This window comes from Triturus cristatus, chromosome 10 (assembly GCF_964204655.1).
Source record: "Triturus cristatus chromosome 10, aTriCri1.1, whole genome shotgun sequence".
NCBI lineage: Eukaryota > Metazoa > Chordata > Amphibia > Caudata > Salamandridae > Triturus > Triturus cristatus.
Window position 1 is genome coordinate 637,421,149 of NC_140593.1, and position 21,172 is coordinate 637,442,320.

The window sequence follows — 21,172 nt, forward strand, 5'->3', positions numbered from 1 at the left end:
TAGATTATAAGATGTCTAACAGAGATAGTATTTTTGGGCATTTGCCAATGAACAAAGAGCTGAATCCAGCTAAAGAAGCTAACACTTTTGGTGAAATTTTTATTGAAGAGAAAGGATTAACATTAGATTACATTTTTAAGAATAATTTAACTTGCAGTCTGAAAGAAGAGGAGAAAGCTTTCCTGGATATGGTAGAGGAAAGGAGATTGAATATGCATGAGAAAGCAGGGAAATATGAAGTGAGTGAGACAATTTGGGACATTGAGATGGGGAAAGAATTGAGAAATGGGGCTAGTCCAACTTTAGCTCTAGATGTACCACAGAAGGGTAAGCTATGCATTACAAGAAGGAAATCCCAATATGATACATATTTTGTTGGGACTAGTGAGTGCCATGATACATACTTCATTGCAACAGGTTGGGGTTTCAGAGGTGGAGAAGATACAGTTTTCCCAGGAGTGTATTATGTTTGTGGGAACAAGGCTTATTACAAGTTGCCTGACCATTGGTATGGCACGTGTTATGTGGGTCTGGTCTTTCCAAAGATTTTTCATATAGATAAAATAAATGATGTAGAACATATTAATTTACTAATGCGTTTCAAGAGAGAAACCTGGTCTGAAATAGTGGGTGATATTTTTGGGGTTTTAATTCCAGCAGTGGGAATTTCTTTAAATGCTTATGGAATTCGGAAATTGTCAACAGTGGTGGATCGCTTATCGACAAATACCGCTGGAGGGTTTCTTTTAGTGAATACGGAATTAAGTGCCGTACGTGCCATGTCAATGCAAAATCGACTTGCCCTTGATATTTTATTGGCCAAGGAGGGTGGAGTTTGTGGAATGCTGAAAGTTCAACATTGTTGCACTTACATTCCAGATGAAAGCAAAGACCTGAAGGTCTATATCAAAAATATTACTGATTTGCATGAAGAATTAGTACCACTTGAAGCTGAGAGTTTATGGACTAAAATAGCTAATAAGGTGATAGCTGTTAAAGATTTTATTGCAAAAATAGGTAGTACTATTATAGGTAGAATATTGTTTCCTTTAACTTGCATAATTATTGCTTTATTGATACTGAGATTAGTGTGTGTGTGTTGTAAAAACAGGGGAGGGAAGAAGAAATTGAATAAAGAGAAGAAAAACAAGAGGTTGAAAAGAGAACCACAAGAAATTGAATTAGAAGAATTGAGGGAGAGTGTTTATTTAGAAACAAAGAGGGATGATGAAAGAGTGACTGGTGTGTAGTGTTGTGTAAGGAGAAAAAGACATTTCCGATTTCTCCTAAAATGGGACTAAATTTTCACTAATTTTTTTTTTTGGGGGTTTATTTGGTGATAAAATCACCAAAGGGGGGATTGCTAGAGCAGAGTTTTCAGTTTGAAAATTAATTGGGTTTTGAAGCTCTGGCATGTCTATTTGTTATATTAATTTATTAATTATTAATTATTAATTATTTGTCTTGTGTAAGTGTTTATACTAATCAACTTGTTTGTTTTAACAAGAGAGAATTACACGTGGGAATGCATAAGTGTGCTGTTTAACAATAATGTGCATGTTTTCATGTTTAAACGTTGCTGAGTGCTGTTTATTTTTAAAGCACGAAACGCTTTTCGAATTAATGCTTTTCTATGTTGCAAGAGCTAGATAATTGCATACACATAAGGGTATTAGTGGGGTTAACACTGTTCAATCACTATGCTGTGGTAACGTTGTTTTTGTCTCTTTTAATTAAGATGGTCTATTGTGGCCTATTGTGGCCTAAACAAAGATGGCCGATATGTAAAACCTGGCCTCGAGTAGAAATCTGTGACGAGAGAAAGCCTTGCTGAATATGGTCCTGAAGTCAGCTGACCACAGTCCTTGCTTTGCCTGGTTGAAATTTTCCGTGAAGACAGCAGCAGTTTTGGGCGATCTCCAAATGAATGAAGCGTCCTTGGCAGCTTTGGAAAACAAAGGAGCTTTAAAGAAAGACTCTGAACTGTGATCTCATTGCCGAGGAGACGTGGAAATTACAAGATACAAATGTTTTTTTTTTGGTTCCTGTTCCGTTATGTTTATTTTGTGATTTTTCCTGAGCGGAGATTTTCAAATGTAGCGATGCTACATCCTTTCCTTCTCGCCTTGCTCAGAGGTTTGACGGAAGAAGTCAATACAAATTATATTTTCCTTTGTTCGACTTACTATAAGAATTGTTAGCCTAGAGAGGGTTTTTGCCACTTGCCATTTGCCTTTTGCCGCTTGCTGAGAGGACTTCGTCTTGAGAGACTTTACCGAGAGACTTGTCCTGATCCGTTCTGACATTTAGCTAGAATAGGTAACTATGAGAAAAATGATTTATTCTGATTGATTTTCTTTGACTAATTTTAGATAAAGCAATATAATTTTGAATATGGTGTTGGTTATTATTTCTTGTCAATTATTGAGTATCTTATTTTGATTATTATTGTATAGATTGTTTAGATTATGTTTAAGGGCAGTCTCAATAACTAGATCTTATCGACCCCGATATAGATGCAGGGTGTTTAGGAGTTTTTCTTTCCACAGGTTGTTGCTGGTAGAGTATTTGAGCGTATGTTAGTGAAATGGGCCCTAGTGTATGAAGAATGTATGTGCGTGTAACTGTGAGATTACTCTATCCGTGGAAGTAGGGATATTATATACACCCTGATCTCTATCACTAACAGCCGGCCACGGTCTCCACTACAGTTTCAGCAAAATGTAAAAGCACAGCAGGGTCCATGGACTGGGCATGGATACCCAACGCAGCGAATCATACACCTTCCATCTCTTGGGGGCATCCAGGTGGGGAAAGTTAAACTAAAGGGGAAATCTCTCAAAACAATAGGAAACGAAAGAGACTCTCACAGGATAAAAATTCGGCACATAAACAGTAACAAGCGCAGCCTTCGGTAGCCGAGACCTAATGAACACGAGAAAGTCCCTGTAAAAAGAAAAAAATACAAACACGCCCACCAGTGTAAAAGGGACGGGCTTCAAAAAGAGAAAGAAGCGAAAAAACATGCCCCCGAATCCGAAAAAGACGGTGCTTGTTTCGACAGACAAAGCTCTTCTCCAATGGCTGACCAACATTTAAGAGGCAAGCCAATGGAGAAGAGGGGCGGGTTCAAGCCCCACTACTGAAAAACGTTAAATCTCGCAAGCGAGACTGCGCAAGCGCAGCCTTCGCTAGCCGAGACCTAAAAACTAAGACTAGATAAAACACTAGGAGGGGTGAACCTAGCGGATTTCAGACGATACCAGCTGGCTTTCCTGGCAAAACAAGGCACATAGTGGATTACTCCTCCTGCCGGCTACACCCTGGCATGGATAGAGGTTGAGGGGGCCCTTCTTAATAATCTAAGCCCCCTTGCACTTCTAACAACAAATAGATTATACCCACTTAACTCCAAGTCAATTTTTAAACACACAAAAATAGCACTACTTAAGGTGAATAAAAAGATAGAGCATAGTATTAAAGGGTCTAAATAGGAATCAATCTGGGCCAATAGCAAGATAATGTACAAAGGCAAAAGCCTAACCCTAGACACATGGATTAAGAAAGGAATACTGTTCCCTCATCAACTAGAAAACTTAACAATCCCAATTACATTCTCAGCCCACCAAGCGAGGTATGGCGTTACAGACATTGAGTTCTACAACTTCTTAAAAATTAGATCGCCCTCAAAAAAACAAATTAACTACCGCCCAACCATCAATCTCCTTATTTGTGACAAATATCAACAAACTGGGCCACCAAGTCTCGCAGATATACAAACTCCTCTGCCCAAAGTCTTCTAAACTTAATTTTAAGGTTACAGCCTTCTGGGGGCAACTGCCCCCAGAGCCACCAAAAGAACAGGATTGCCCCTAAATATGGAGATCCGTCTCCCGTAATAAGATCTCCCCGGTTCTCTCCCAAACCAAATACTGACTACTACAGAAGGCATTTTGGACCCCGGCCCGGTTATTTGCAGTAGGGCTCAGGAAAGATGCAACATGCTGGAACTGTAATCAGGAGACAGGGGATTTAGCCCTTCTTATCTATCAGTGTACTGTACTTAAATCGTTTTGGGACAAAATCTTTGACCTCATAAATGGTGTGTTTAAGTGTACTATGGTCAGAGACTCCTTCAATTTGCCCACGGCATGCATAAACACAAACTTGAGAGATGATTCTGACAAAGACCTACTTGACTTGTTACTAACTTCGGCAGTGAAAACGGTTCTTGCCAATTGGAAGGACACGAGTAAGACTGCATACAAGAGCTGGATAAACTGGATCATCTATCTCAGAGGGGCGGACAACATAGTACTACAAAACTCTCCATGGAAACCGTCATCCAGGTCGCTGAACCCCCATGACCAAAGCCCTCACCACTGAGCCATAACCGGTGACCTCACTGTAGTTGCACCTGAATAATTGTATTTAAGTGAAATGTTCTTTATTACAAGTACGATAACTAGAAAGTCAAATTATGTAAAGTTGCCAATATGCCGCCCGTGTGCCAAATTATGTATAGATATGGAAATCAATATTACAGCTCGTCTAGTCGTGGCCCCCCCTTCTCTTCTCTACTCCTTTTTCTTTCCTTTTCCTCCTCCTTTGCCTGTCCCTTTCTCTTCTACCATTGGACGCCCAGGTTAGGCTCATGGTATCCATAAAGGCGCATAACGCACATTCTATATATGCACATGTAAATTTGGACAACCTTGCTTAATAGAATATATGCTTTCTGTATACCTTGTGAAAATCAATAAAGTATTTTGTAAAAAATAAAAAATCAAATCAGTGTACACATGTGAATTTAAGTGTAGATTATTATTCTGCATGTTATTGATAATGCACAATTCTGATTAATGCACGAAAGTTCCCGCACAGCTGTCATCCCAACAGCATCCAATAGTACTTTCTGTCATTCAAGAAGAGTTAATTAATGCTATAACAGAGAAAAAAAAACTTACCTCTACTAGATGATTGTCGGGACCGTAGAGATCTTTATCCAACTCGATCACCAAACTCTTGAAGAAGGAGGAAAACTTTCGCTTCAGTTTACTGGGCTAAGGAAAAAAAGGAGAAATTAGCTTAAAGGGGACTCTGTTACTCCTGGTCTGTGGTTCTCTCACATTCTCAATGTGCGGGCACTAGGCAGTCTTGTGGTGGAGGCTGCTTCTACAACTGCATAGCCAAAGCCCTGCCCACCCAGTATACCACACACAAAGCTGCACCATTCAGGGTGAAATCCTGAGTCCCCCATATAAATGTTTATCCTCACCAGTTCCCTCGTTTAAAAAGGATCAATCTGTGTTCTTTTGGCATAGAGCTGGGGTAGGAAGGTTTTGATAATGAGAGAGTCTACGGTTTATCACCATAAAGATAATTTCACCCTAATCCATTATCCCTTGGCCGTTTTCAACGTACACAGTGAATAGAAAAGAAAGGGAGCAGGATATGGCAGCATCGTACAGTTTAGACCTAGGCACATACGTTTCTGAGGACCTTCTGACCAAACTGTGCATTGCTTCGAGTAGAGCGGCTCAAGTAATTTCCCTATAGCTCTTTCTGACCAGCACACACCGGAGGCATGTTATTTTATTTATTTATTTTATTGAACTTATATTGCGCGCAGCTACCCGCGGTGGGTTTCCCGGCGCCAGGGATAGACTGGAGGAGAAATCGGAAAACAAGTAATTGCAAGAGGGAAACACTAGACCGGAGGAATCTGGAACTAGAACAGGAGGGTCTTCAGCTTTTTGCGGAAAGCCAGAAGACTGGGTTCTGTTTTAAGCGCCAATGGGAGAGCATTCCACATCTTGGGGCCCAGATATGCGAATGAACGGCCTCCCATTTTTGCCAGTCGGATTCTGGGAATCACAAGATTGCCACTGTTGGATGACCTCAAAAGGCGGCCAGGCTGATATGGCTGCGCAAGATTGTGCAAGTAGGCCGGAGCGGAGCCTTGGCGAATTTTGAAGCGGATGCACAAAGTTTTGAAGGCCACTCGATCCGAGATTTTTAACCAATGGAGGTCACGTAGAGCCTGCATTGCGGACATTCTCCTTGGGACATTACGCAGCAGGCGGGCGGCTGAGTTCTGTACAACCTGGAGTTTATTGATTGTAGCTTTATCTGCTCCTAGATAAAGCACATTGCCATAGTCGATATGGGACATCACAAGGGCCTGTACGACAGTTCTACGAGTGGACTCAGGCAGCATCCATATGATCTTTTGCAACCAGCGAAGGGTGTTAAAGCAGATCGCAGCGACCTTAGTTGCCTGCTGCCTCATCGAGAGTTTGTCGTCGATTAGGACACCGAGGTTGCGAGCAACAGGCACAGGGGTAGGCAGAGGACCCATGTCACTGGGCCAATGTCGTGGACCCCAGAGATCTTTTTGTTTGCCTAGTATGATCACCTCGGTCTTGTCTCCGTTGAGCTTTAACAGATGCATTTGCATCCAAGCTGCAACGCGAGAGAGGCCGATTTTGAGGGCAGAGGTGTCCTGAGCCCTGCTGCTAGACAGAGAGAACACAATCTGCGTGTCGTCTGCGTATGAGTATATAGACAGACCGGCGTCCTCTACGATGGAAGCAAGTGGTCTGATGTAAATATTAAACAACAGAGGGCTCAATATAGACCCTTGGGGGACGCCGTAGGCAGAGGAATGAATCGCAGATTCAGCTTTGTTTGAGAAAACCTGAAAGGTGCGCTCCTTAAGAAATGAGGACACCCAGGCGAGCGCAGATCCAGCAACACCGAGGGAACCGAGAGACTCCAATAGGATGGAGTGGGACACGGTATCGAAAGCAGCGCTTAAGTCAAGAAGAATCAGCGCAAAGGTCTCACCGCCATCGATACCGTTTCGGAGTCGCTCAGTTACCCCTAGGAGTGCGGATTCGGTGGAATAATTAGCGCGAAAGCCTGATTGGGACGGATGGAGATATCCCATGTTTTCAACAAACTCATTAAGTTGGGTGTTAACATGGCGTTCTAGGATTTTAGAACAGGCTGGCAGCAGGGATATAGGCCTGAAGTTGGCAAGATTTGTGATGTCAGCACCAGATTTTTTCGGCAGGGGGACGACCATGGCATGTTTCCAGTCCTGTTCCACTCGAGATTCGATGAGCGAGACGTTTAATAGCCTCATTAGGAATCTTCGTGGTTCAAGGTCAAGTTGTTTGAGTATCTTCATGGGGACTGGGTCCCGCGGAGATCCAGACCTGATGCTTTTTAAGCAGGATAGGAAAGAAGAGTCGTCAAATGGTGTCCAGTTGTAAATATACTCAGTGGGGGAGGTGGAGGTATTACAATACGGACCGTGTAGAGAGGAATCAGTTGGAGAGGGAAGGGAAGCAAGAGATTGATGGATGCCCTCAACCTTAGATACAAAAAAGTCTGCAATGGCATTACATTGTGTGGCATCTAAAGCCGGCAGTGCGGGGACAGTATCAGCTCCTGTGAGTTTTTTAACTGTGGCAAAAAGAGTTCGGGGACAGTTTTGCACTGAAGTGATTGTGGAAACAGTGTAGGAGGCCTTAGCACGTTTGCAGTTTGCATGATAAAGTTTTAGTTCTTCTTTGTAGATCACTTTAGAGGAAGCTGAATAGGACGCCCTCCATTTCCTCTCCAGGGCTTTGCATTTGGAGCGTAGGATTTTCAGCTCCTCTGAATACCAGGGTGCTGGTGGGCGCAAGGATCTATGTTTGCTCCTGGATTGAGGGACAAGAGTCGATACTGCATCTGTCAGCCAATCAGAAATGGAAACATTCAGATTCTGGTCAGTATTGATGGAGGATGGAATAGACTCAGTTAGACGCAGGTTAAAATCGGCTATATTGAGCTTGTCCCAGCGATACGATGATTTAATTTCATCCGCATGGACCCTGGCAGAGTATGAAGCAGGTGGTAGTACAAAGTGAACCGCATAGTGATCAGACCAGACAAGCGGGCGGGCAGAGTGGGTACAGTCAAATGAGAGAGTAGAGATGATAGGATCCAAAAGATGGCCAGCATTATGAGTGGCTCCAGAGTTACAGAGTTTGAGGTTAAAAACCTCAAGGTCAGAAAGAAGGATTTTATTGAGGGGGTTGTTGACATCATCGAAGTGAATGTTTAAATCACCAAGAATGGTGAAATTATTAGATTTTAGTAGTGTTGCTGATAAGCAATCAGTAAGTGAGGGAATCCAAGGTGCGGCATTTCCGGGCGGCCGATAAATTAGCAGACCGGAGAGCGTCATTCGAGGATTAATCGTAAATTTGAACAGTGCAGCCTCACTACCTGGGAGATGTAGAGGTTCCAGTTTACATTGATAGATAGATTTATAAATGATTGCAATTCCACCACCTTTACCTAAGGGTCTGTCCTGATGCAGCACAACATAGTTAGGAGGGACGGCTGCGGCAATGTCGGGACCCGAGCTGGCCTGAATCCAAGTCTCGGTCAGGAACAGAGCGTCAGGTGATTCCTCAGTGATAAAATCGAAGATGTTTAGTTTGTTCCTAGGGAGCGATCTACAATTTAGGCTCCAGAAATGGAGAGGGGACGGGGAGGTGATAGGGCCCTTAGTGGGTTTTCTTTTTCCCCTATAGTGCTTAACGCTCTGCTGTGTCTTGGAGAGCTGCATTTTACCAGTAGTGAAGCCACAACCAGCACAAGTGAAATAATGGCAAGGCAGAATGCACAAGGAACAAGATATGGGGGTACAAGGTCGAAAAGACAGTAATGTCGTGGAAGAGTAGATGTACTTACGACCACCCTGAGTCTGATTGTCGAAGGGCATGATAAATGAGGGACAGCCCGTCCTCAGCGCGGACGGGCGCAGACGGGCTTCTCTTTGGCTTGTCTTAGGCGTTCTTAGGCACAACCCTGCGCGCAACCGCTGCGCGTTTGGAGTGACGAGCACCCTTTATCGTCTTGCGAGGGCGAGGCTAGAGCGCTAACCACCCCTAACCCGGAAGTAACAGGGTCTGCCTGTCCGCCCTCCGCTCAACGGTGATAGCCACCGAGTCGGACCGAGGCGTGCAGGCTGTCAGCTGACCCAGATCTACTATCGCCGCAACAGGTGAGTGGGGGGGGGGGGATTGACGGTATCTCACAGCCCTAATGACCGTTGAAGGAAAAGTGCAGTTTAAAATTGATTTTTTTAAATATGTCATAAAAGCAGCGAGTATTTCCAAATTTTGCTTACGCCTCCTGTAGCTTTCAAGCAGCCTATGAGGCACTTGTGTAGTGTGCTGTGACAGCAGATAACAGCTGTGTCCCATTCTGAGCGTATCAGTGAGGTAATCACGATGAAATCTATGCGGAAAACCAGGATTTTGCTCCATCTTGGTCAGCATCGCTGCCATCTGTAGTTACAAATAGCTTATATGTACAAAATAGAGCCTTTCCTCTGTCTACATGTAAACACACAGAATCTGTCAGATGTCAAAGTTATGCAATTTTGCTGAGGAAGCATGCCAGTGGGAAGAAAGTGTTGGGAGGAAACTATATTTATTCTGGTGGAACGCTGTCAACATATTATATTGTAAATAAAGATAAGTTACCTTTTAGGTCTGGCTTGATAGTGCAGTAGTCGAAAACCTTATGTGATATAAAGAAAAAGAACATTATGAAGCACTACTCGAGAGGGGCTTTAGCTTCTCCTACATGTTCATTTTTCTTAACTATGTGTAAGTTCAAGAAAGATCCCGTTCAGGCCTCTGGGGGTAGGACCCAAAACAAACACCCATGCCAGGCTTCTCCAATGAGTAGCGTGTGAGCTACTAGTAGCTCTCAAACTACCTGTAAGCAGTGCCGTCTTAATGCAGTTGCCCGGGGGCCCCACGAGCATAGGGGCTCCATGCAGACCAGAATTTAACTCTAATTTTCCGTTAAATATTTTTATTCCTGTGAGTGGTTGTGCAGGCATGGCCCAGTGCACTCCTTTGCCCAGGGGCCTATAATACTGTTAAGGCGGCCCTGCCTGTAAGCAGGTCTCCAGTGTGCAGCACAGTCTACGAAATTAGAAGCTTTTGCTTGTTTGAATTAATATATGTATACCAAAACTGAAAAATGTCTATTCAAGATGAAAATGTCGTTTCAGAATTCCTAAACTGATTTTTAGAGAAAAATGGTTGAATTTCAAAATATATTTAAAGCTGCTATTTGATTGATACATTAGTAAAGGTTGGGGATCATTATTACTATTATTATTAACATGGTTATGTACTACCCACTTAGAGGCATTCCACATTGACAAAGCATTTTTACATTATTGCTAGCAACCGTGCCTGATACACTGAGGTGATCACTGCTGGTAATCTTGCAAGTGGAGGTCTCTAATGTAATTCTGACCGATGTGGTTACTATTTCAACATTATTAATAGTAGATCAGGATGCTTTTCATTGAACATGAGTAACTCCTATTACAGATAAGGTTGGAGACACCTGATTTATGCAATACACTTTCCTCAGTCGGCCATAGATAAAGTAATATTGAGTGCACTTTCCAACACAGACTTGATTAAGTGTTGATTATGGTTTTTTTTACTACCTGACCTTGTTGCTATACAACAGCTCGCCCCTAGTGATTGATTTCAAGCATTAATTCCTCATTGTTTATACTCTATGTGCCGTTACTCAGTGCAACCGACCTTGTAAGTGAAGATAAACAATTAAAACGTATTTTGCATTAAATATGCTCCTTGACAATTGCTCATTAATGTTCCCAATACATGCTGTGTTCAATTGCTTATCTTGTATTTCAGTCCGAGCACTCAATGTTGTCTCTATGAGGGCCGCAGCCCCCAATTAATATCCTTTAAAAGATTATGAATTTCTACCTCATGCAGGGGACAACACTCAATAAGGGCCTTCCTCAGGGCCAATGCATCTGATCCATCAAGGCACTAACTATAAGAAAGACCTGTGTGACCCAAGCATCATACTTTACACAGTATCATAATTCAGCAAAAATGCATTACATTTTCAATAAAAATGCTTTAAGAAGAGAAAGGGCAAGCTTTAGCATCACATGGGAGTCACCCTGGTTGATAAAGATGCTTGATATACAGAGAGTCCCGGGTTCCTAAGAAATATAGTTTTGGAGGTTAAGCCCAGCGCTCATCTGTAAGGCATTCGTCGTTTTAGCAATAAGACAAAGTGAATTTTTGTTATGATTTAAGGCAAAGAAATCAGTGACTCACTATATACTGTAATACTGAGATAAATCGGAGCACCTCCCAAATTACGCATATCCAGGAGAATGCAGAAGACGGAGACGGACCAGGAAGTCCTTGAAAACAAACAACAAGGCAACTCATGCAGAATTCAGAACTGAGAGAACGTCAAATGTCCTGGTGGTTAAAGAAGAGTATGCCAGAACACGGGTCCCAGAACTAACAGCACAGGTAGGGGCACCAGCATCTTGAGTACTGAGAGAGATCTCACTACAGGTATTGTGGAAGGTACATGGAAGAGGAAATGACACCTGCACCGGGCATTTCCACACCAAGTGGGATGGTCATGGGGGGCTTGGAACAGCTGCAAGCTGCTCATGCCCAGTTCTCCACAAGAAATGCCATTGAGGCGGTAAGGCTGTACCTAGTTCTGGAAACTAAAATATGAGAAAGTATATGAAATATAAGGAAACAACACATAACTACTGAGTTGTATCTTGCTCCATGATTGTTACTACCATCTTCCTTACATTAAACAAAGTGAGATCACTTGGGTAAAACACAACCTATGTATGCGTAAAATATGAATTGCCTCCCCATGACAAATGTGCCCCCTAAAGGTTAATTTCCCTACTTAATGTTGAGCTAAAGATACTTGAAAAAATTGTGGTTAACCACCCTTATGCAGAGGAAAACTCTCTAATTTACCCCCATCATTCACCTTAATGCCATAAAGATCGGCTTGGCACAATGTAAGGAGCATATATGGCTGCTTAGATTAGGGTAGAGGTGTAGCAGAGTCTGCCATATTCTTGTTGCTAGATGCCAAAAAGACATTTGACTTTGTTAAATGGCAATAAAACAGAGGGTCTTTGGCCTGATATTTTTGATCATGGATCTCATTGCTATACACAGTACAGTTAGCCGGAGTTAGAATCAATGGCTCACTGTCAACCACTTTTCCCCTGGGAAAGGTCAAGAGGTTTGGGATGTCTCCTCTCGCCACTCCTCTTCACTCCCGAACTCTGCCATACTAGATCAGAAGGGATGCTTTAGTTACAAGTCTAAGGAGGGATCATGGATGGTAAGATAAGATCTCATTATAGGTGGATGTTTGCATTCTATATTTTGCTAACCTGGTCCACTCAAATCCTAGTATCATCGACATAATGGACAAATACGGTCAATAATCTGGGTTCTGCTTTAGCTGGCCAAAATCAATCCCTTTCCCCATCACAGACTGATCACCTCCAAATGGAACTTTGAATATAAAAAAGCGGGCTTTCAATATCTTGGAATATATTTTGGAGACATTCGTGGAAAGGAACCTGACAAATCTTTTAATACATTTTAAAGCACACATATTGCATTGGAGAAAGTTTTCACTCTCTGCTTATCAGGGTAGCACTCTATAGGATGGTACCCCCCAACACCAATTTCGATGTTTAGTTTAGAATATTGCATTCTGGATATCTGACTCATACTCCAGATTAAAGCACACACTGCTGTAGGATAATGGGACTGCCAGAATCTCTTTCTCTCTACCCTTTGTAGAGGAATATTTGAAGGGGGAATTACTATGCCAGATCCTAGGAAATACAATGGAGACTCCCAGCCAGTGGTTTGAAATGTCTGGACCTTCAGCCCCCCACCCCTACCGCCCTCCCCCATACCAACCCTCATTATGGTGGACAGACTTGTCATGGCAAACTAAATAATATCCTATGGCATTATATGGAAGGACCCCCCACATGGCTGAATCACAGTGAGGCAGTGATAAAGGCCTGAAACACAGCAAATCATATAATAGGTTAGCAAGAGGTTCCCCTGTAAGATATGATGACAAGTCAGGACTCGGGTAGTCTTACTTTGTGCTACATAAGGGATGTTATGGGAATAATTCCGTTAATTGGTGAGGTGATCTGGAGCTCCTCAGTTATATTGTGAAAAAATACAATAACTCGAGACTGCTAATATAATTTGCATTGCTATATGTAGAACTTGTTGTATAGCCCAATGATATGACAATGTCTTCTAAATAAAGACCGAATCTTAATCTGATATCTAACACTTTTTGTTGGCTATATTTCTAAAAAAAGAACAAAAAAGTTGAAAAAAAGGGAACTCAAACATTGCATCACCCCATTCCAGACCCAAAAGTCCCACACTCCAGAGAAAACTACAAGGCCAATGCAGCTGATTTTCAGTGACAAAATACAGATCTGACAGCACATAAACTGCACCAATCCTTCTTACAACCCCCCCCGCCACCACCATGCATAATCTCCCAATGGTTAGTCTTCAACTTTGTCCCTTATACATTCCTCACCAGTGGCTTCAACTCCCTCAGGGCCAAATAAGATTTCTTGCCCTCATACTTCATCAAAGTCCTCACTGTAGACGATCTCTCACTCTTTCTCATTGTCAACGCCTCCTTACCCAAGGTATCTTCCCAGAAACCCTCAACACTAGCCAGATTTTCCTACTCCTAAAGAAACCCACCCTAGACTGCGATGACCTCACCATCATTCTGCCCATCATCCCCATTTACCTTTCATTGACAAAATCACTGAAATTGAAAGTCTGCGCACATTTCCAATATCAGTACGTCAGTCATCCTCTTCATGACTACCAATGATCAGATCACACTACAGCACAGACGCAGCTACCTTACAAATAGGAGACAATGCTATCTAAAGGATACAAAGAAGAAACCTGCCTATGGATACTTCTGGACCTTCCCAACCTCATCCAGACATTCAACCTTTCAAACAGGACTCTATGTCAACATCCTCTACTGGTTCTCGGACTATCTGCATGCCAAATATCAGTTCAATTGGAACTCTCCAGATCCCAGAAGCATCCTGTCACCTGCGAAGTCCAGCAGGGATCCATCCTGTCCCCCTTCATCTTGAACATTTACATGGACCCCCTTGGAACTATATTTACCAACAACCTTAAAGTAAACTAGTAAACCAACAAAACTCAACATGACATGAAAATCTCCTCTTCTCTTAATATTCAGTGCCTCAAGCATTACCTGCACATCATACAGACATGGATGTCCAGAACCTATATTAACATCAATCCCACCAGAACTGAACTGTTCCTATTCACCAAACACAACTAGTCCAAATCTGGCACAACAATATAAACCCGAATGGATTCAACATCTGACTTTCACCTAACACTAAGTTATTCGGATTAATTCTTGATGGAACACAAGCCCTTGTACACTCACCTCTAGATGCCCACAAACATGCAAAACACTACACAGGCCCTCCTAACATCCTACAAGCAGGAGCACGCCTCGTCAGGAGCAGCCCATCTGCCTTGTTACGAGTCAGAAGAACCGCCGTGTTTATGACAGTGCAGCACTGGCTAGCTCTGCAAGTGGCAACCTAAAACTGACTGCCCTATGCACATCAGGCTGGCAGTCTAAGTAACTGAGACTGTCCACCCTATTTAGGGCACATCTTGTGATATACTTTTTTCCAGTTCAGGAACAATAAGCTACTTACCTTCGCAAATGCTCTTTCTGGTGGATACTCCATTTAAACACTGATTATTCACCTTTAGAATATTGCCCAGGCACCAGACTGGATCTGAACGATTTCACAGCAGTGCTCCAGCGCACCGCTAGGTGGCGGTGTGTGGTTCCACGTTGATTTAATTTTGCCCCACACGGAGCAGAGCTGCAAACAGGTTGTGTGTGCTGACTTCAGTTTCATGCTTAACTCTTTCCACGCCTTAAAATACAGATTGCAGAACATTGGAGGTACCAGTATGCTTACATCTAACTTGGGACCTTTTCAGATGGCAAAACGAGGTTAATCCATGGAATGGGAGTAAGGAATCTGTGGTTAGGTAGAGTATCCACCCAAAAAAGTGTTACCAATGGTAACTTACTTATATCTCTGATAGATACTTCTAACTACAGATTTCTTACCTTTAGAATAGAAACCCGAGCCATATCTGTTGAAGCTGGAGGGTCTGTGAAGTGGGCTCTGACCCAAAATATCCTGCCGGACTGAACACGTGAAATACCCCTCTAGCAGACCTGATTGTCAAGACAGTAGTGTTTCATGAATGTGCACTGAAGTCAATGTCTCAGCCTGGCTGATGTCAAGAAAAGGTACTCTGCATTCCAATGCAGTGGTAGCACCCTTGCCCCTGGCTGAATGAGCACTCAGTACTTCCGGAGGTGGCTGCTTGGCCAATGCGTAGCAAATCTTCAAGCAGAGGATTGTCCACCTCAATAAAGTCCTCTTCACACCATCTTACCTCTCTTACCCCTAGAGAACTCCACAAAAATCGACCTGATGTTCTTGGTGCAATCGATGTAAATGCTCAAAGCTCTTCTTGGGTCCAGACTAGGGCCGGCTTTAGTTGTGGTGGCGCCCTGTGCGACAATGTTTGTTGGCACCCCCCCAAAGACCACCTCCACCACGGATTCTCTCACTAGCACCCTTTAACAGTGACCAAGCCTCCAAACCACTCGCTATCAGATGCACTGAATTAGTTAAATAGCGCCACTCATACCAGTGTAGTGTGTCAGAGCACTTTGCATCACACACACATTACACAGAGACAATCAATCATACGTGTGTAAATTAGTGTAAAAGAAATGTTACATAAGCCACAGGGCTAAAAGTGTAGGAGTCACATGTCATCCATACTGGTAGCCAGTATAGTTTAAGAGTGCTTGGTCAGGAGAAGCACAAACTCAGAGTCGAAAAAGAAACAGCATAGTTGGGATGATTCTCTAACAATGAGAATCGATTTCTAGCCAAATAAGCCCTTTTTGCCACATTAATCAATGTTCTAATGTATACTTTGCAGTGAGTATGAAGTTCTATGATGAAAATTAATAGCTCACAGTTCTATATTAGGACTTAAGTTATAAATAGCAAGAAACAAAAGGTGTCTCTTTTAAAAGCAGTAACCTGCTGATCTGTTTACATGACATGCACTCTGTAATCTACTTGGTACATGTTCTTTGCAGCAGGCATATTAACCCTCTGCACTAACTTCACACTAGTCAAAACCTCAACTTTACAAAACTCTAATCTGTCTCCAGGAAGGACATTAATCACAGGAGTTATCTAGACATTTTTGTGAGGCCTAGTAATTGCCGAGGAAAGGAACGCTGCAGCAGGTGCTTTAAAAACATAATATACTTGCAAACATGGCGACCCCAGGAAGCCAGCACCCGGTGCGGTGGCACCGGTCGCACCGCCCTAGAGCCGGCCCTGAAAAATGAGTTTGTCCTGATCTTTCGAGAGCGAGGCGGGTCAAAGAACGTTGGGAGGGAGATGCATTGCCCAATGTGAAAAGGTGTTATGACTTTAGGCAAAAAGACTAGACGGATCGTAACAGTTTACAAAACAAGCATTGGCATAGCCAATAGGTCTCGCTTTTGGGACCTTATAAGTGTTTAGCCTTGCAACAGTTGATGTTGTTGCACCAAGGATATTGTGCTGCATAACTAAATACTTATAAGGTCCCAAAAGCGAGACCTATTGGCTATGCCAATGCTTGTTTGTTTTTAAACCGATCAGAGTTGGTCAGTAGATAAAAAGGAAAAAAAAGCAACATAAGTAGTGTAAGTGGAATCACACCGGCAGAGAACACTAAGTTGCAGAGAGAAGGATACGAGATAGACAGCTGGGCACACTCATGGAGTACTTAACAAAAAAGAAAAAAGTAGTGCTTGAAGAGCAAGCAGTGGAATGACCCGTGTAATGCGTTCATGCTCCAGGGAAGGGACAAACCAGAAGAGGAGGTAAAGCTCAAACAAGCTGATGGATAAAAAGCAAGCAAATAAAAGTTAAACAAAGTAATGGGCAGTCCCTAAATTGTGAACTGACAAGAAGTCTTTTGGCCAACGGACAGCTTTGCACGGTTTAATCTGATACCTCTGAACAAGCACTAGCAAACCAAATAGGTGTTGCCTTTCTGATGCATTGCTTTTTGCTGATGCTGTATGGTAGCATCAAAAAAAAAAAGGAAACAAATGACGCCGACACATTTGGCACGGTGTGTTTAGGGAACAACTTGGACGAAGATGCCTTTTTCTGATTTATTTACCCATCCAAAATGCCGGTCGCTATTTCGGAGCAGTATATAAAATAAAATGTTAGCTGCATGGAAGCGCTTTTATGCTGCTGAGAGCCGTCAGGAAATTGCAGCTGTGCAAAAAGAAAAAGGAAAAATAAATTCCCTGAATGAAAAAGGTGGAAGGACACAAGTCACTCAATCAGAAGGATGGCACAGAGGCTATGCTCAAAACTCAAAGACTCATGAGTACATCCCTTACAATCTAATCCTTGATTAACGAAAAGCACTGAATGAGCTCAAAAGAAACAATCACATTGTGATTAAAAATGGCAAAAAAGAAAGGGTGGAGGCGTTGTAATCCAAGATCTGCTGCAATAAAAACAAGTGATCTATAGTTAATTTAACAGTTCAGTATGCCCCATTGTTATCGAATCCACTGCAGGAACACCAAACATCATCAGAGATTACTACCAAGGCTTGAGTGTTAAGTAAATGAATACAATTTCCTCAAGGCTAAATATCCACGAAACCCGGTACTGTATACGCTCCCTAAAATGTACATGGATCCCAACAGGCCACCAGGCAGACCAATTGTCTCAGAGTGTGTTTCCGTCTTAAAATCCCTTGGTAAATACACTTTTTCTTGGAGACTGTCACCAAAACACAGAGCTATATAAAAAGGAAAGCATTGACCATTACCAAAATTGAATAATGGAGCTTTGATGGGAATGAGGAAACTCTGCTATGTATGGATATAGAATCCCTATATACGAACATGACTCCAGATGAGGGAATTAAAGTGATTTTGGACCTTCTATATACTTATCCAGAATCCATTGAGGTTCTCACTTAGTTCATTATATGTCTTCTTGAGACTTACTTGGAGTTTGAAAGCACGTTATTTGCAGACCGAAGGGACTTTTATGGGACCTTCTTTGGCCCCCAACTTTGCCATACTGTTTGTTAACAATTTTTAGGGTTACATTTTTTTATCCCATTTCTAACCTTTCAATAGACATTCAGCAGTGGATACAATTTATTGATTACATTTTTATGATTTGGCGAGGCAATGTATATTTCTGAATTCCTAACATGGATTAATTCCCCGATTCCAGATACAAGATTCTCCAACACATAACAGGAATTCCATTGATTTTCTTGACTTGACAATCTGGGAGGTGGATGGCCAGCTGGGTTCCAAGCCATTTCAGAAGCAGACACAAAAGAACACACTATTTTAGTGCACCAGTAATCACCCATGGGTATTTCAGGACTGATAACATTTTGGTAATTTCCTATGTATTAGTGGGAACACTAAGTGGAGAGCCGTCTATTTTAAGAGAAGAAAATCTTAGTAACTAACTGTTGACCCGTGGTTATCCAAATTAATTGGTGAAACTATCCATGACAATAGCTTGGTATTCTCCAAATACACATCTCCTTTCCTTCAAGGTCCAAAAAAAAAAAAGAGACTAACTGTATTGTCTGTGTTACCACATTTTGTATTAGGAGTAATGCCCTAACCGAAAATCAGACAAAGTATAGGTCTTTACTCACCTTCGTAGGCCTCACCGACCAGATTCCAATGTTTTTCTTTCGCAAGGGTAGGACTTAAGGGAGCATTTAACCTGGACAGACCCGCACTGACAGTCCCTTATTTGGGATTAAATCGCCTAGTAGGACATTAGAGGGGTGGAAGCTATTTTATTTGTAACTACACTGATTGCAAGGAAGGAATTAGTTCACGGTAACCTCAAACAGACATTAAGGGACTACTATAATAGTAATACGAACAATGGCATCTATTCTATCGGATGTCCCTGTATTCTGATCTATATAGGCCAAACCACTTCAAAAGTCAACACTGTAGTTGTATCCGATGTCTGAATCTGAAAACCCCACTTGTAAGTTATTTTGTGGAACTGAGTCACACACAGAAAATAATATTTTGGTAAGTGTTGGAGACAGCAAACAATAATACAAGTTAGCGATGTAAAGACTTTGCTGAATAGAGAAGAATGTAGGTGTATCTTCAGATGGAACAGCATTATCTAGGGTCTTAACATGGAAGAATTCAGCCTGGTTGCATGAGCATAAGCTACCTCTACGGCTGTTCTGCAATAGCTCTTATGAGAAATGTTGTGATCTTCTGTGCATACAATGCTTATATTATGTACACTGACTTAATGATCTATACATATGAACCTTTAGTATTTTTTAGTCTGACTCAATTTAGCAGTACACATCTATATTGGTTATATACTTTCAGTAGATGTATGGATCTTAACTGCATAACATTTTATGAACTATTTAAAAATATTTCACCCCCAATGTGTCTATAAATATGAAAGGGTGACCATGTATTAATTGTGTGTATTCATTTAGGCTCATTTAGCTTGTTTCCTTAACGATTGGTGACTCTGGACTGTTTTCTATATATGGGAATTTTGGCAAACAATTGCCTTTTTGTAAATCTGTTTTCAGTTGTCCCGCCACCTATTTTTTTTTTTTTTAAATCTACAATTTTTAAAATTTAATATTTCTTTCCCAGCCTACATTTTTCTCCATTTTCTGAGCAGGTTTTGTAAACTATACCATATTGGCAGCTTTTTTTTTTCCCCGACCCGGTTTTGGAAACTACTGTATTGGCAGTCCTTTTTCAGTGTTCAATCTTTACCCACAAGAGTCTTAGTCCTCCTTCAGTTTTTACTGAGGAGACTTGGGTCGACCATTCTGTCTTTAGAAGATCGTGTTTGAGTCACCCGCTTCTTATCTCTGCTTATCTGGACGCACACCGCTGTCGCTGTTTCCATAAGACGCCCTGGCCGCAGTCTGGCTAAACGTTCATTAGACACGCAGCGGGCTATTTCTTGAAGCTTCACTTTATGGATTGAAGTACCTTAAGGTATGTTGAACATATTTGGTAAACAAACTGCTTTTATTCAATTTTTGGGACTTAGTTCCCCCTGATTTTTCACGATTTAGTTGAGCTCTATTTCTTGTTTTTATAGTAACTGATTCTTAATCCTGTTTTTGCTCAATCCTACTGTCCTACTGGTGGAAGCTTCCCTCCAAAGTATTCTTCTTAATGGTACCACACTTACTGGTGATGGTATCACAGGTTTTTTTTTTATTTTATACTCCCCGATTCTTTCTTGCTCATTTATAGACTCAGATTGCTGTACTGGTTTCAGTGAATAGGTGAGTTTACCCCTTTCAAAAAATATTTTGGGAGACAAATTTACATGATATCCCCTCAACATGCATTTTTCAATTTATTTTGCTATTAGATGGCTTGCTGCTCTCTGTAAATCTTAACAGTCCTGATGATGACCCATAACGAGGCTAGAGTCGAAACGTTAGACAAAGGGCAAATGGGACCTATAAGAACCACGGATGATCTACTCCTTTGGTTCATTTGCACGTTGTGTACACACTATTTGTTTGCCATGTATCATTGGGAATACTCAAGAGCACTTTTTGCATATCAGGAAACATTTTGGATAGTGGTTTGTCTCTCTGCGCGTCATTGAGTTTTACATTTTTCACAATTCCCATCTATTGAGGACTGCTGAATTCTGTAAAAGAACCAATTTCTTATTATATGGAAAGGTTGTTGTTTATCTAACAGGTGAAAGACCAGCAACAGAATAGAAATGCAAGCTATTGACCAATAAGCAAGCAAATGTGTTACAAAGTAGACAATGGGAAGCAATGGGCATGCTTCCAGGCCCGCTGCAAAGCTTTTGGTCTTATTCACAATGGGTGTTCGCCTACACACAGCTAAAAGCTGTCTGGTAGCGAAGACCTTAAAAGAATTCCAGAGCAGATTATTTTCTGATTAAAGCATCATGTTGATACTGCAGAAGCTAGATGAACCATGGACGTTTTCTATACGTTCCAAAAAAAAAAAAAAAAAACATTAGAAAGAAACAATTTCACAACGC

General features: G+C 41.8%; 1 protein-coding gene across 6 annotated transcripts in view; it reads right to left on the minus strand.

Moving 5' to 3' along the window:
• Positions 1 to 21,172, minus strand: part of SMARCD3 (SWI/SNF related BAF chromatin remodeling complex subunit D3) — a 1,344,655-nt gene that overhangs the window by 750,016 nt on the left and 573,467 nt on the right. For all 6 annotated transcript variants that reach the window (XM_085632183.1, XM_085632187.1, XM_085632184.1 and 3 more), the window contains exon 6: positions 4,968 to 5,063. In XM_085632183.1, coding sequence (XP_085488309.1) covers positions 4,968 to 5,063 — 96 coding nt within the window. The remainder of the gene's footprint in view (positions 1 to 4,967; positions 5,064 to 21,172) is intronic.